This window comes from Larus michahellis, chromosome 14 (assembly GCF_964199755.1).
Source record: "Larus michahellis chromosome 14, bLarMic1.1, whole genome shotgun sequence".
Classification (NCBI taxonomy): domain Eukaryota; kingdom Metazoa; phylum Chordata; class Aves; order Charadriiformes; family Laridae; genus Larus; species Larus michahellis.
In genome coordinates this window covers 9,863,774-9,875,936 of record NC_133909.1, presented here as the reverse complement: position 1 = coordinate 9,875,936, position 12,163 = coordinate 9,863,774, and the positions used below count along the sequence as shown (strand labels likewise).

The 12,163-nt window shown below is 45.0% G+C and overlaps 1 protein-coding gene across 2 annotated transcripts in view; it reads right to left on the bottom strand.

Annotated features, from left to right (window-relative positions):
• Nucleotides 1-3,358, bottom strand: part of RAB11FIP4 (RAB11 family interacting protein 4) — a 126,116-nt gene extending 122,758 nt beyond the window's left edge. Inside the window, exon 1 of one of the 2 annotated variants that reach the window (XM_074607425.1) lies at nt 2,934-3,358. In XM_074607425.1, coding sequence (XP_074463526.1) covers nt 2,934-3,077 — 144 coding nt within the window. In that variant the 5' untranslated portion in view covers nt 3,078-3,358. The remainder of the gene's footprint in view (nt 1-2,933) is intronic. The other variant, XM_074607426.1, reaches the window with a different exon arrangement.
• Between the last annotated feature and the right edge of the window lie 8,805 nt (nt 3,359-12,163).

Genomic DNA, 12,163 nt, shown 5'->3' with positions numbered 1-12,163 from the left:
AGACAGTTGGTATCTTTCAGGAATGATAAATTTCAGCATGTTGACTACACACGTGCACACACACACACACACAAAGATAGAAAAAGGAAATGGAAAGAATAAGAAAAAAAACAGAAAAGGCTAAATGCCCTACACAGTTGAAGTCACAAGCCCTACAGAAATTAGTATTAAGAATTTACAGACTCCAAATGTTGGATGGCGGTGGCTCTGACGAGGTAGAGAAGAGGTGGAAAGCTGTGTGTATTAGGTTGACACAACTGAAGGAACAGACACTCTCTCATTTTATAAACATCACCCAGGGCTACTGTTGGTAGCAATCAGAATTATTAAGGCAACAGTGCTACAAAATAGGATCTTTCCTGTAGCCAGATGAATTACATAAACAGAAGGAGCAAATAACTTACACATGAGGGCAAATCAATCTGTCAGTCACGCTAATGGAAAGATTTCTTTTGAATGTAAAGGGAGCTGAGATGGATCAAGCTGAAGAAGTATAGCACTTTCAAATGTATAATTAATTTTCAATGACAGTAAATATGTTCTAATATGTTAAAGGGAACTGCTTTCTAACTGTTTAATTTAATGAGATGCATTCCCACACAGATCTTATTAGGTTCCTGCAGATGCAAGGTAGAAAGCACTGTGCTATATGGGAGAAAAGAATCTCACTGTCTCCAAACATCAACTGTGATTCATCACATGTAAAGTTCATTTTTAACAAGACTTAAAACCAGACTAGCTCACCTACAGTGGTGGTTCTACAGTAAATCTGCACTTGGAAAACTGAATCTGTATTACCCTAACAAGCCTCTTTTGGTCATTTACAAATCCCATTTACTCAGCTGACACATACTCCTTTGAAGTCAAGGGACTGCTAGCCAATGACTACAATAGACACAGGGAAGCGAACCAGCACAAGTTATATTATAACCCTGACGGATACATAGATAAGACTTCTCTGTCCCAATTTTGCAAATAGCTTATTGAACACTGCTAGTTACAACTGAGCAAAATCCAAGGGATGCATTTCTCATCACTGGCAACCTCTCCCATGCCTGCCCAGTAAGCCAGCCCATCCTGAAACCTAGATACTACCACTAACAAGTGGTACTTTTCTACTGCTGTCATTGTTGAGATTTCCAGTTTTCTCTTCCTTCCCATTCCATTTGAATATTTTCCAATTAATACACTCCAATTCACTCTAAGCTTATGAGATCACCACCTGAATCCTCCTTCGCATCTTTCAGAACCTGCTCCCCTCTCACAACCTTAGAGATTTCTAAGACCAAAAAGGATTGTTACAACCATCAATGCCATCCTGCTGCAAAACAGCCAATGGAATTTGACCAGTCTTCCTCAGTGCTGCAAAAGAAAGCCATTGATCTGCCTCCAAATAAATGCAGTAGTGCAAAAAGCAATTCTGATGCAGTGCATCTGGCATTAAGTATTTAAAAATACTTCTATTAGTTTATATAAAATTATACAACTTACCAAGAGACAAAGAAAAGCAGAAATCAATAAAGCTCTCTTCTATTACTTATTTCGCCTCCTTATTTTGCTGGTTAAAACAAGAAACTCCATCTTCTCATTACGAAAATGTTTAACAGACCTGTGACTATCTGCAAGCAATAAGCCTTCTGTCTCCTGGTCTTCTGATTTCATTCACAAGCTGTGTTTCATTACCAGTGGTAAGCCAGAAATAAGTAATTTGCTCCAAGAATTACTGTGAATTCACTCTGGTTTTGCTGCATCTTTGGCATCCCTTTACAAACTACCGTTTTACTGCCTCCTCACATTAATTTGTCTTGTTGTACTTTAAAAGGTTGGCTGATACTGGTTTGCTGGATCCTATCCTAGTCCCAACTCCACTCCCACTCCCCGGCACCCAAAATTGCTGGGGCATATTTTGAAGCATCAAACAGTTAAGTGCAGCATCCCGAGAGTTCTCCTAGGGAAAGCAAGCGTTTCTTGCTGTTTAATTTTGTTGGAGCTGCAGCCCTCGACTGAATCACTTAAGGGAACTGTTTCAAACCAAACGCATGTCATTACCCACATACACTGACCCAAATCCCAGTCTCATTTACACAGATGTCATGGGTTTACAGTGGTCCCACTGACGCAGCTGCTCCAGCGAGACCAGTGGCGCAACTCCAGATTTACGCTGTGTCACTGAAGGGCTGGATGGAGTCCTCGCTCCCAGCCCATCACCTGGAGGTTTTAGGGGGCACCTGGGCTGGTACTTCCCCAACTGCTCAGACACTTCACTGGCCCACAGGAAGGCCGGGCAGCCCGGCCAGCGGCTCCCTCGGCCCAGGGCTTTGCTCCCAGTACCCCCACAGCGCCTGGTACCCTGGTGAGGACGCAGCTCAGCCAGGACAGAGAAAACCCGCGTTGTCACCAGAATAAATACATCTCCCCGAAAAGCACAGCGACCTCCGAGCACTCCTGGGACCGGTCCCTCCACCCCAGGGGAGCGGCAGCCAGGTCAGCCCGGGTGGTCTGGGCTGCCCTGAGGGAATGGGGAGGCTCCGGGACCCTCTGAGGGAAGGAGGGACTTACTTACGCTGTCTTCGGGGAGGACTCTAAGGGAAAAGGAGAGGGTGACCGGGTGGCCCTGAGGGAAGGGGGTCCAGGCCGCCATGGGTGGGCTCTGGGACGCCCTGAGGCACGGGGGGAGTCCGAGCCACCCTGAGGACAGAGGGACTGGGCCGCCCTGAGGGGAGGAGTCGGGGGCTCCCCGAGAGACGCGGGGAATTCGGCCCGCGATAAGGGAAGGTAGGTGACGGCGGGGGGGTGTCCGGGTGGTCCTGGCAGAGCCATGGCCCCGCTCCCCGCGTAGCAGCAGCAGCAGGTGAAAGTTGCGCGGCTGCCAGGGGCCGGGGCAGCGGGCCGGGCCAGGCGAGGCGCGGGGGCCCGGGGGTCGCCCCACTCACCTCATCCCCTTGGCCGAACTGCAGCCCCAGAGCGACGAAGTGCTCCACCCGGATGAAGCCGTCCGCATCCTCGTCGCACACGTCGAAAACCTCCTTAAGCTTCCGCAGGAACCGCAGCAGGCTCGCCGGCTCCATCGCGGGCATTAGCTGGAGGCCGGCGGCACGGCCGCAGCAGCCATGATCGCCCGCGCCTTCAGCGGGTGCGTGACATCAGCTCCGGGGAGCGGGGCGGGAGGGACAGCGAGGAGGAGGAGGGAGGGAGGGATGGATGGATGGAGGAGAGCGGAGGGAGGACGCGAGCCCCGGTCGGAGGGAGGGAGCGAGGGAAGGGAGAACAATAGGGCAGAGCCGGAGGATGGGGAGGGAGAGGGAGGGGGCGGTGGACGCCGCGCTCGGCAGGGGCGGGGCCGCCGCCAGGGGGCGCCGCGGTGAGGGGAGAGGCGGCGCCGGGGCCGGGCGGGAAGCCGGGCGTGAGGAGAGCGGGGCGGCCTGAGGGCGGGGAGAGGTGTGAGGGCAAAGGGAAACGCCACGGGGGACGGGGACGGTTTGGGGACAGCAGCGAAGGGGAGTTTCTCTGGGAAGGAAAATCGCCACATGGCGGAGGGAATGGGGCAGGGGGAAGCGAGGGAGGCAGGATGTTCAAGAGGACAGCGCGCTCCCCTCCAGCAGCTGGGGGACAGTGGGCCGGGTACCTCCTGAGTTCCTTTCCCCACTGTCACAGACACACTTGCAGTCCCTTCACTGCTCCATATCTCCCCAAATAAAACACCAGTCACACTGCAATTTCTCCCAAGAAAAAGCCATCGATCCTGGTCTGAAGAGGTCCAGGCTAGGGAGAGGAAAGCAGAGTGCAGAGAGTTAGGGGGCAATTAAGGAGGACATGCGGAGCTCCCCTACTCCATTTTGTTCAAGTGACCAGGCAGAGCCATGCAGAGGCACTCCTCGTGGCTGTGCTTGGATTACAACAGACACTGTGCACCCATGCTGTAATGAGACATATCTGGTAATGAAGGGATGTCCCTGCCTTTGCAGGGTTCCTCATTAAAGCCTTCCACCAGGGGTGTGTTCCACAGCTGGGTTTTATTTTGATCTCTCTGCTCTGTCCCTTTTCTGAGGGTTTTTTTGTCTGCTTTTTAAGCCCCCAGCTGTGAGCAGACAGAGGGAAGACCAGGAACAGTTCTGATTCCTGCATTGTGCCTCAGACCAGGAACGACAGGCGGCATCTTGGGGAGGAAGGAGCACTGGCTGAGTCAGTGCCTCTGCCTATGACAGCACTTTCCCACTGTGGTTGTTGAGCACAGCTGGCCATCCATCACTGAGTGATGTTCTGTAGGTGATTGATAAAGCTGTCCGTCTAAAACGACCATGAAAGTGCAGCAGGTTTTGAATTGAGACAGTATCCATTAATTTGCTTCTTGCTGTAAGAGAGGTCCGTAGAACCCTGAAAATCCCATGATTAGAGCAAGCTAGTCAAATTCATCTCTTTTCGAGGAACCAATAGGAGTGTTCTCCTCAGGAAGTTTTGTTTCTTTAAGCACAAGTCTCTCATCCCTTTTATGTGCAAATTCAGGGTTCGGGAAGAGGCTGACTTCACAGCCCTGTAGGCTGTAAGTCAGCTGTTGATCAATGACCCAGTGACACTAGCAATACAGCTCTCCCCACATCCACCCTCTGACGCAGATAAGGAGCTGGTTCCAGAGCCCCTGCCACCTTGACCTTCCTTTAGTTTTACAACAAATACAGAAGTGTTCTCCTGTTCCCTTACTGATGTACAAAAGGGTCTTTCCAGATTGGAAAAAAAAAAATATCAAAGTGCAGAGATCAGATATGACCCTTGGGAAGCAAAGGATTTGTGAAGAGATATGAGGAGATCTGAAAGAGAAAAGGAAAGCAAGATATTTGATCAGCAAACTTCTCTGACGTTGTCTAGTTGGAGCAGGATTCTTAAGATGTGGGGATGTTTAGCTTTTATCTTGGGACCCTTGAACTCACCTTCAGGTTACACGGGGATTGAGCTTTGCACACTTCTCAGGGGCACCTATTCAAAGTATTCAAAAATCTGTGAGCTGGTACCCCTCAGAGGTGTGGAAAGCACATCTATGTGGAGTCATCTACTGTTAGTCTAACTGCTCTGAAGTGGAGTTCAGCCCCTTTAAAGACTCAGAGCACATATATGTCATTGTCCCACTTTGTTTTCTGAGGTTGCCTCAGAGTGCATCCTTGCATCATCTGACTCGCATCTCCGTGTGCAGGTTGGCAGCTGTACAGTCCCAGACAGGGAAGTGGAGTCACGCTAAGTATTGTGGAAAAACAAAACAAAACAAAAAGTAATAGACTTACTCCTGTTTGCCATGACCAGAGGAGGAATTCCCACACCTCAGAGGCATCACGATCTGTCTCATGGAATCCAGTTAATTTCCACTGGCTCTCCTTTATCTTCTGCCGCACAAAGAAGGAACTTGGTCTAGGTATGCAAGTAAGTGGCAATGTAGATCTAGACCAAAACTGTCACCACTAAAATCTTTGCCATTCTTGCATTAATCTGTAAGGGTGGGGCAGGGGGGAGAGAAAAAAACCCTCCAGGTGTAGACACTACAGTTTGGGGAGTTAGTACTGAAGTCTGAGAACTGACACAGACAGCTTGAGTGCCAGAGAGCACTGGAATCAAGCTGACAGGAGAGCTGAAGAGGATGCAGAAGCTGTCATTGTAGACAGATGAATATTTTGAGCAAAAATCTGACAGCTGGGAGATTATTTGACAGCACTGAACACAGGAGAATTGGGATATGAGATGCTGTCAATAAAGGTCCAGGATCTGAAAGCTGGGTGTGCCCCAAGTGTGCTAAAGCCAGGACACCGAGCTGAACATGTGCCACACACTTGCTGGGCAACTGCACTGGCAAGGTACAGTTTGTAAGGCTAAATCAAAGAGGAGGCCAATTTTTATTGCCAGTGGATGTAGCTGGCATTACTCTTTGCTGATCTCTGCTTCTCCAGTTCTAGGTAGAACACGTCTGCTAGTACCAGTGGGCTATTTTTCCTTCCAGGTACATCAAAATAGTTGTTTAATCAGAGATGTGCGGCAACTTCTTCATTTGACTCATGCACTATGTGTAATAAATATTTCACATGCTGCAAATCTAGTTTTCTGAACGTGAATATGACTAGTGGTGGTGCTACCATATTTGCCTGTTAAGAATAAATAATTCAAGAGGAAACATTTCACTGAATACCACAGGCCATGGCTGTCATTTGGAGGATTTCTTTACAATCAGCTGCTTTTCCATCAATGTCACTTCCACTTACATATCAAATTGTAATCTGGTGTCAGAAACAGCATCTAAAGACTGCATTCCCCAAGGCTGATGACCTCTTCTACAATTCTGGTTGTGTTCCAGCATATAGTACCATCTTGGGACCCATCCTCTCAAAATAGTTTCATAGCACAATTTCTTTTTATAGTGTACATAATGTAACCCTCATTGAATATTTGGCTTCTAATAGTCTTACTGTATTTTGAATTAAATCCCATTTTCCATTGACTACTGTAGCTCTGATTAACAACCTAACAGATATGCTTCATCAGTTGGATATTCTTTTTAAGTGTCATAAAGAACAGGTAACGGGCAGCAAGAACTAGTTTATTAATACTCTTGCCTGAAAACTTAAAAATATTACTTAAGAGGTAATGGAGTTTTCTCAGGCTGGCTTAATTAGGTATGGCACAGAAGCAAGATACTTGATGTTTTTACTGCCATTTTCTCTAATCTTTTTTCTATTATAAAAAGTTAAACAGCAGCAAAAAAACTTTACAAATTTTGAGTAAGTGTTTCAACAAGCAAGGATCTTCCTTTGAAATTTTCTAGTTGCTAAAGGACCTCACCTTTAGTGGTTTAATTTTACATAGTATGAATGCTCGATTTCAACAGCACTCTTACCAGATTATGAATTAGGTATGTGCATAACTCCACTAGATAAGCCTAGCTAGACAGCTGACTGCAGTTATCTCAGCAAACACATTAATGCCTTACTTGTTTCTTCTTATAACACACATACCACTCTCAGAGACATTGATCAAAAAGTTTTAAGGATAGGCTGGGAAAACAACATTTGAAAAAGAGCATGCCTAAGTACAAATCACAATATTGAATGGTATGTTCTTGTTAAAGCAGGAGAATTTAGCTGTTATTTGCAACTATAAAGCCTTGTTGTAATTGGGGTTGTGCTCACAAAGACCAAAATATCTGTTTGCATAAAGTTATTGCCGACATTAAACGATCCTCTGTACCGGTTCACATAAACCCATTTCCACTGTGAATTCATAGGGTCAAACTCATGTTTCCAAGTGCAGACCAGTTATTTCCAGGGAAGGCACCGGGAGCGTAGCTGCCAACACCTGCATGTTCCCATGGTATTTGAAGTCTCCTTACTCCACCAAGTGGACAGCCATTTCACTGCACTTTTGTCACCAGCCAAGAGAATCCATCGCGGGCCACCTTGCATAGGGCAGCAAGGTGAAGCTACTGTGGTTGCTAAGAACAATCATATGTAACACAAAGGTGAACGAATACTATGGGATAAAACAATGTTTCTTCCTGTTCCAGTAAGTCCCACAGTCCTCCAAATACCATGGGACCTAACCTCTCTGTTTGGTACATTCTAGAAGCCTCCCTGCTGCCTTCTCTTAGGAACAGGACAGTACCTGTCAGCTTTTCTGTGACGAGCTCTAAGCAGTTGGGTAGACTTACTTGCGCCTTAGATTATAATGTGCAATGGCATCTGGCAAACTCCTGAAAGCATCAATGGTGCTAGAAAGCATCTGACAGCTGCCAGGCCTCTAGGTCATTTCTGTCCCTTAGTGCTTCAGGAAGGCAGCTTCACTCCTTCACGGGAGATTCTGGGTACAATGAAGTGTTTAAGACTCCAAGACAACCGTGTAAGAAGGAGACCTAGCATAGTAGCTACAGTCAAGTTATTTTCAACCTCTACCCCCAAAAGAGCTGTCAAGAGACACACAATCATTCCTCTCCGGCTCTAAAAAGCAAACATTAACAGACCTAAGCCCCAGATTCCTGAAGACTTTTTTATCCCCCCTTTCCCTACCACAATTTTTAAAAAAAAAAAAAAAAAAAAAAAAAAGCTATTTACCTAGCAGCTGTTAAAGACTGAGCATGCACCAGCCAGTGTATTTTTTTCAGCTAACTCACCCGTAACAGTGTATGAACTGTTCAGTAAGTTATCCCTTACTGCTTCACATGAAGTTTCCAAAGTTTTGCTTTTTCTGTCCTATCCAAGATGGACTACACAACATCTGAATACTTGCGTTCCATCTGCAGTTTTATTACAGCTGACTACAGAAATGTAATTCCCAGATATTGCTGAACTTAGCAATGAGATCTGGGACAGAATAATAAAATTAGAACATGATATACCATACTGATGCTAAAGCCAAACAGGGATTACTTGTTGTGTCTCAAAATAGATTGCATGAGCTGAGTCCAAGTTGAATGACTAATGGGAGATACAGGACAGAACAAAACTATTTATGCGAGAATGTAGGTGTGGCATCATTACTGCTGTGACCATCAATGGACCACACTGGCTGTGGGGCTAATGGTGATGAGCACAGTCTGACTGCCTCAAAGGCAGGCTGCAACCAGGTTGCTTGTAGAGAGACAGTCCTGAAAGCGACATTTTAGGAACAGAGAAGCAATTAGAAAAGCAGCTTAACCAGTCTAGTTCTATCAGCCTTTATAATTGCATTCAAAAATTATTGCGGTAGGCATTATCAAATCTACTAACTACAGCTTGCAGATGGAACTATTCCAGCTGTCTCTGTTCCAGAGGTCCCTGTAATAGGAGAAGTCTTTCATAGTCCATCTTTCGCTTTCCAGTTTGTGTGAGCAGCCAACACTGATAGCTAGCTACGATAAATTAGCACAATGCCATGCTCTTTTATTTAGTGCTTTGTTTTCCAACTTCTAGTAGGTTAGGGGGAGGGGGGCAAAAAAAGCATTGACGTATGCTTTAGAGTATGTCCTGAAGACTAACCATTTAGGACTACTTCAGATCAAGGCTGGAAATTCTGATGTCCTCTATGGGATACGGCCTGCCAGTATTCCCGTCTGTTTTAGAACACTGGTATAGTTAGTGCATCAGTTCTGCAAATGCTCTGCTAATGCTAGACACTGAGTTGTATTACTCATCAGAGACAAGTGAAGAGTAATGGTCAATGTATGAAATTTATAATGGTGCTTTGCTTTCCTTGGAAATATTTTAGGTGAGGTGTTCTAAAGTAAGATAGGTTAAGAACCATTCATACTAACACACCTCTACTCCTGCAGATAGAGCCAGCATAGTTCCCTACTACCTCAATCACCAGCCACAGTTAGAAGAAAAAAAAAAAATCCCCCCCAAACAGTGACTAAAACAGTATATTTGCTCCTCCACAAGACCAAATCTATTCTATAGCAAATATCAAAACCACTTTTCAGAGAAACCTTGCAAGGGCGAACTGTGCTCTACTCGAGTTCTTACTATTCCTTCATCACTGTCTGTGGGTCAGATAAATTACAACTACTTTTCTGAATTACTTCTGGGAACACATGAACATACCCCAGAGTCCACAAGTGACACACACAAATTGTGCTGCCATACAGCAGAATGCTTACAGGATAATAGACATAACATGACAATGAAGAAGTGCTCCAAGATTTCCATCTCGCTTCAGCACACAGATGTTCTTCTCTTGTTGTGGCTTTGAATCCTGAGATAAGCAGATGTCGCAACATTTCAAGATGTTCGTCTTCTGAAAAAAGGTAACTCAACACACAGCTACAGGCCCGCTGTTAAGCCTCAAATTTTAAAGACATAAAATTGATGAGCATTATGTGCCAAATTCCCTTTAGAAATAGCTTATGTGATTCACTCTTCCTACGGCAAAAATATTCCATGCCAGATTAGTTACATTAGACACAAATATTGTGCCTGCACAGATACCCCTATGGTAGCAAATGGGGCAGATCTCTTGCTTCCCGCGTGCATCTGTCCACAACAGTATCAACCTCTCCTGCACAGGAACAGCTGTGAAAGATGGACCAAAGGTCTACCTGTCCCATACCCTCTGTGTACCAGTGACGGCGAAGCACTGGTACACACTGGTTGCACCACAGTGGATGCATGAAGTGACCCTTCCCTGTTATATCCTCCCAGATCCAGCAAAATAGAAGGAAAAAGACAGACAGAGACACCCATTTATTACATAGTGGATAATTTATAGGTTTCTTTGTCTGGCTTAGAAAAGGTGAGAGTTACAGAAAGTCAAAATTGTTCATGCTGAAGAGGCAGTGACAAATTACTGATTTTTAACACAGTTGGATTTGTTTCTGTGAAAATTATCCTCAATTGATGGTGAGCAAAATAAGTCTGTGGCTCTCAGGCTATGTATGCGATCAAAGCCTGCAGCTGCAGAAGATGAAATACAAACATTGGGCTGTTTTCTTTTGACCAGTCCAGCATCTGTAAAAAGTCTTATTAATATTTAGAACGATTCATCCTAATGGATTTGGCAAGTGACAGCCCTTATCTGGAAATAACATACTGCATGAAATCAAAATGGACAAAGTATGTCATTGCTAGTCAGATACACAGCAGGACTTGAACTCCTTTGGAAGCAACCAATTTCTTACAGCATCTGCTGGACAGGTGACCTACCTTTGTGATGATCTAAAGCTGTGACACACCAGTTACAAAGCTTTTCGTGAAATAAAAGGGATTTCCCTGATATTAAAGAATTGCTGCTTTTTTTGCTGTTTGCATTTAAATGGACGTTATTTAAGAGCCTGTCTCCATGGGCAAGTATTTTTATTCTAACAAGTTTAGATTTGGCATAGCCCCTAAAACCAGCAAATTATTACCAACAGGTTCTTGAAACCATCTCTTTTCCTCGTAAGCCGTCTCTTTGCCAACACAAAAATCTGCAGAAGCTGAAACAAGGCAGGACAAGGAACAGATGTCTTGGGCCTATCACTGAGCACAAGCTCTAGGCAACATGAATAAATGTCCCATTTCATAAAGCAGCGTAAGAACAGCAGTAAACGCCACTTTCTGGAGATACCATCTTCTCAATTCTTTCCCTCTATCAAGCCCTACAGTATTAATTGTTTAGGCACAATGCAAAGTATTGTATATAACAGGATGCAGGACTACAGGCCAACTCAAACTGCCCAGGCTCAGACATACTTGTTTGCTTGGCAAGTTATATTAAAATATTCCAAGAATGCATATTTACACACCTCTAGGACCCTCCTCTTATTCTTCTTGGTCTAACGTTCAAACAGAAAGAGAACAGAAACAATTGCTGGTTTAATCCTGCCTAGCTATTCTGAGTTGCCCGACATGCTCTGAAGGAGTGTGTTTAGTGGAAAGGACCGGAGGGGCTGCAGTCCCAAATACACAGGAGAGGGGAGAGCACAGTCCTGCACCCTTCCCTCTCAAGCCTGACTGCATCTGCTCCCATTGGCAGGGGCTTTACATCAAAAAGCAAACCAGGAAACATGCGATTTTCAAGCAGTGAAATCAATGTGGTGCCCAAGAGAGAGGAAGATTAGACCTATTGCATTTATTGAAAAATGTGTTTAAAAAAATTTGGATTTGCATTGCTAGAGTTCTCAAGAACACAGTTCAAGCAGAGAACATGCAGAAGGAAAGCAATTATTAGGTGCCAGTAGTCCAGCTGCTGGGTGATTGCTTATGTGTTTACATAGCATTATGCCTCAGTCCTTTCTAAGCCAACACTATCAGATATTTCATGACAGTTTCTGTTGCTGGAGTAATTGAGGGGTTGCTATTTATTTAGGATTCTGGCAGCTGGAACAAGCTGTTGTGCCTCCTATCAGACACCAATAAACAACGGTCACTTTGTGCTCCAAAACCAAAGTCAAATGATGTCTAACGACCTCTCCTGACTGTGTACTATATAAAAAAAGTTGTTTCAAAATCATAGGTCTCTGAAAGACTTAAAAAAAGCCCTAGAAAAATATGTATCAAGATACTGGTTTTAGCTTGTATATCTTTCTTTTAAATACTGTTATTATCTTTCAGAATTACGCTATTATTACTCACATAATACTCTCCACTCTCCAGGCTAAGCTCAGAAGGTTGTAAGAGGCTTCTGGGCCATTAGGACTCTCTTCTGTACAAGAAGAAGGTATTAACAGGGCTCCTGCTTC